Source organism: Sinocyclocheilus rhinocerous, unplaced genomic scaffold (assembly GCF_001515625.1).
Source record: "Sinocyclocheilus rhinocerous isolate Xijiao unplaced genomic scaffold, SAMN03320098_v1.1 scaffold298, whole genome shotgun sequence".
In the NCBI taxonomy this organism is placed as follows: Eukaryota; Metazoa; Chordata; class Actinopteri; order Cypriniformes; family Cyprinidae; genus Sinocyclocheilus; species Sinocyclocheilus rhinocerous.
The window spans coordinates 428,370-433,075 of NW_015650702.1; the positions used below are offsets into that span (position 1 = coordinate 428,370).

At 36.7% G+C, this 4,706-nt stretch overlaps 1 protein-coding gene across 7 annotated transcripts in view; it reads left to right on the forward strand.

Moving 5' to 3' along the window:
- Window positions 1-4,706, forward strand: part of LOC107712376 (calcium/calmodulin-dependent protein kinase kinase 1-like) — a 79,746-nt gene that overhangs the window by 65,440 nt on the left and 9,600 nt on the right. For all 7 annotated transcript variants that reach the window (XM_016517606.1, XM_016517608.1, XM_016517610.1 and 4 more), the window contains 5 exons: window positions 951-1,150; window positions 2,412-2,465; window positions 2,656-2,712; window positions 2,949-2,965; window positions 3,698-3,785. In XM_016517606.1, coding sequence (XP_016373092.1) covers window positions 951-1,150; window positions 2,412-2,465; window positions 2,656-2,712; window positions 2,949-2,965; window positions 3,698-3,785 — 416 coding nt within the window. The remainder of the gene's footprint in view (window positions 1-950; window positions 1,151-2,411; window positions 2,466-2,655; window positions 2,713-2,948; window positions 2,966-3,697; window positions 3,786-4,706) is intronic.

The window sequence follows — 4,706 nt, forward strand, 5'->3', positions numbered from 1 at the left end:
ACACACAAAATTATCTCAAAATAACTGTCTCGGCAAGTATTCTCGTAAACAAAGTCAGTTATGTCTTAGGTGAACCTAAACAGTGGAGAGAGAAATCTCAAGTGCATCATTATATTGGATCCGTGCATTCGGTCTTAAAGGGGCAGCAGCCTATAAATACCTGCTGTTCCATAAGCGCCACCTGCTGTCAGAGAGAGACATTTGCATCTCATTCTCAAAGCTAAAATCAAACCATTCGGTTTTTGCTTCAAATTTCGAAATTATAAAATCTAATTGCAATCTAAATAACATGTATTTAGCATCTTTGTTTGGATCGTGATTAAAATGCTGTGGTTGCCTCTGATTTTAAATGGAAAAAGCACAGCCAAAGCATTAGTTTGTTTATATGAAGATATTTCTTTTATTTGTATTATTTAATTATTTGATTTGATTTGGGATTTGGTTTAAAATTTCAAGTTAGTTTTATTATTTGACATATTTCAATTTCACAAAGAAATGTGCAGCATTTTGTTGGAGAAATAATAAAAGGACACCTTTTCATTTATAATTTGTCTTAAATCTCATTTTGTTAAAAAGAAAAATTGTGAGAAAATTGTATTGTGAAATTAGTATTGTGAATCGCATCGCATTGTGATTGGAGTGAATCATTACATCCCTATATGCTACTAGTTTTTGCTGTGGTTGAAGAATGTCTGCCCAAAGGGCTACCAGCGATTTTGAAATTTTGCGAGCCCTGAACATACATTATTCTGGTGTTGAAATAAGAAGACTGATCCTCACATGAATATGTCAAATGTTTTGGTTTAAATATAACATTTGTCTTGTAAAGTCTGAAAAAATTCTGAGATTTAAAGCTAATTGTCAGCAAACTCCACTTTTGAAATGGCTCATTGTTCTCATTCTTTTTGATGTATTTCACTACATCTCTTATTCTCTCTCTTTTTGCTCAGTGCACTATCAGAAGATCGTTCACAGAGATGTCAAACCATCTAATTTATTACTTGGAGATGACGGCCATGTTAAGATCGCAGATTTTGGGGTTAGTAACCAGTTCGAGGGTAATGATGCCTTGCTCTCCAGCACTGCTGGTACTCCTGCCTTCATGGCCCCAGAGACGCTGTCGGACAACCGCAAGAACTTTAGTGGAAAGGTAATGTGTGTCTGGGGTGATTTTGCTAATGTGTGTTGTGATAGGCCAATCATTCAGACTGATTAAGCTTTATAAAATGGCTTAAAGGGATAGTTCACCCAAAAAAGAAAATTCTGTCATTCAGGAACGCAAATTCGGAACACAAATTAAGATATTTTTGATGAAATCTGAGAGCTTTCTGACCCTCCATAGACAGCAATGCAACTGAAATGTTCCTAGGCCCAGAAACCTAGAAAGTACATTGTTAAAATAGTCCTTATGACGTCAGTGGTTCAACCGTAATTTTATGAAGCTACTTTTTGTGTGCAAAGAAAACAAAAATAACTTTATTCAACAATTCTTCACTTCCATGTCAGTCCATGACGCATGCATGTGGTGCTTCTGACACAGGAGCCGACGTTCTGAACACTTGTTTACAAGCAGAGGAATGCACACAAAAAGTATTCTCATAGCTTCATAAAATTGCAATTGAACCACTGATGTCACATTGACTATTTTAATGATGTCCTAACTATTTTAACAATGTCTTTACTACCTTTCTGGGCCTGTGAACGTTTCAGTTTCATTGCTGTCTATGGAGGGTCAGAAAGACACAAGGGTAAGTAATTAATTACAGATTTTTCATTTTTGGGTGAACTATCCCTTTAAATAAACACTTTGTTTTTGAATGGGACTTTGCTATTTCTCTCATGAACGTGTCATAGAGCTACACTGCCATTCCAAAGTTTGGGGTGCAGAAGACTTTTAAAAAGTCTTCTATGCCGACTAAGGCTGCATTTATTTGATCAAAATACATTTAAAACTGTAATATTGTGAAATATTGCAATTTAAAATAACTGATTTCTATTTAAACATTTTTAAATCAATTTATTTGATGGCAAAGCTGAATTTTTCAGTGTCACTTGATTCTTCAGAAGTCATTTTGATATGTTGATTTGGTGCTCATGAAACATTTCCTATTATTAGCAATGTTGAAAACATTTTTCAGGGTGTTTTGATAAAAAGAAGTGCATTTATTTAAAATATTTTTTTTAAAATAAGCTTTTTAAAAATCCTTTGCTGTCACTTTTGATCATTTTAATGTGTATTTGCTGAATTAAAATATTACTTTCTTTAAAAAACAAAATGTATGAACCCCTCACTTTTGAGCAGAAAGGAAATTTTGGGTGAACTGTCCCTTTAAGGAATTCTGTTCATCTCAATATCTCAAAAGTGTAGAAATCTCCTGCATCACTAAAGCAGAAGTTGTGTTTTTTTTCAGGCTCTGGATGTGTGGGCTATGGGAGTGACCCTCTACTGTTTTGTGTATGGGAAGGTGAGTCGGCTCATGTGTTGATATGATCAGAGTGATAGCAGTAATTCTTCATTGTGGGATTATCTATCAGAATGATCAATGGATGGGGCAGTGTGCTACTGCAGTGACATTTGTGATGGATGATTTTGATCACTCATCCGTCTCCCTCCTCTCTCTCTCTCCTACTATGTTTTTCTTCCTTGTCCTCCAGTGCCCATTTATTGATGAGTACATACTGGCACTTCACAATAAGATCAAGAGTAAGCCGGTGGAGTTCTCCCAAGACATAGTATCTGTAATTCTGAAGTACAGTGAATATCCATACTGGTGCGTTGACTGACAGCCCACACATACTCCTCAAAACATTAGATTAATTCGCTCTGAGGAGCCATGCGGATGCACAACCCAAGTAAAGAAGATAATTCCACAAATAACTGCAATTGCAGGTTTCAAACTGAGATGGCGACAAAGAGGCAAAACTTACAGACTGCAGCTTTAATTAAGGTGGAGTTCTCCGAGATGTAAGTCGCCCCTCGCTGTTTACGACGCATCTGCTGTCTCTCAGGAACAAAGACAGAGAGTGGAAATGTCAGAGATGTTTGAGTGTATGGCAATGTGAGCTAAATGCAGTATTGATGCATGTTGGTTTAGTATGATATGTGACCCTGGACCACAAAACCAGTCTTAAGTCGCTGGGGTATATTTGTAGCAATAGCCAAAAATACATTGTATGGGTCAAAATGATTGATTTTTCTTTTATACCAAAAATCATTAGGATATTAAGTAAAGATCATGTGTTTTTTAAAGCATACACCTCACTAAATTTTAAATCTTTGCTTAAAACAAGAAAATAAATTAGGGGAATGGGGAAAAAGATATATATTCAACAGAGTCCGCCTAATTCAAGTGATAACATATGAATCCATCTTGTTTTAAGGATGTTTAGATAGTTGTACCAGGAAAAAAGACAACAATACTCTGCCCTTCTGTACTGGTTTTTGTACTTTACTGTACAATTCCATTTTATTCTACTGTTCTCTATGCTACGTTATAACAGCATTAAAGATATCCGTCCGTCCTCCTCTTGTTACAGAAGCTGTGTGATAGTCAGTGTGTGTTTGAAACAGTGTTTCTATGTCTGCAGTGTGTCACCTCTTGTAAAAGCGTGCTGTCATTGTTTAGCTGTGCAGTCAGATGTTTTGGTTTTGTTTTACTGCTTCAGCTGCTTCAGCTATGTTTCTGTGATATCTCAGGCCAGCTATCAGTGAGGGGCTGAAGAACCTGGTCTCACGAATCTCACGAATAAACCCAGACACCAGGATCACCATTCCTGAGATCAAAGTAAGTCTACATAAGACACAAAAGGAGCACTTTAGAAATTGAGAGAGGCAAGTAATCCCTTTCACCATCTTCACAGATCTGTATTGCAAAATACTGAGTTTCAAAGATTCACTTAGGAGTTCTTCTATTTAAATTAAAATGAATGTCCACATTTGACTTTTTGATTTGGATGGTATTAATTAATGTGTTTTTCCTTAAGAAATCACCTAAATTTACCTTTATGCATACCAGAGAGATTGAATGCAACATCACTTAATATTGAAATTATAGTCAGTATCTCAAAAAGAAATGTCCAAAGAACATTCCCGAGAGTGTCTCATTAGTCTGCACTCTCAAAGTAGCAGTGCTTCTATCAAAGACCGTTCCTGAGCCACATCCAGGGATAGTGTTAAAATATGACACAGTATCTCTGATAGCTTCTGCACCATCTAGCAGAGTTGGTGTTTTGGCTGGAACACATCAGCTAATCCCCAGGGACAGAGATTTTGGTTCAGTTCTGGAAACTTCCATCTGCTGTCTCAGTGTGAGAGAGAGTGTGAATAATTAGCACACACACATTCGGCCATCAGAGACTCCTGCCTGTATGTCATTACACAGAAAATGTTCCATTAAAGCAGCGATCCCCAGAGCACACGTTAATCAGAGCTGCACGGCCTACATTCACTCAACAGCTCTACTCTTATATCCTTCAGACTAACTTTGTTTTTAGGACAAATATTTTATTTCTTTAATGATTTTCTGGTTGGATGGGTGAATAGACGAATGGATATATGGAACAATCTACAGATATTTGAATGGATGGATAAATGAAAGGAGTGATGGATGAGCAGATGAATGGAATGGAAGGATAGAAGGTTAGATGGATGGACTAATGAATGGACAAATGGATGGACGGATGGATGGATGGATGGATGGATGGAT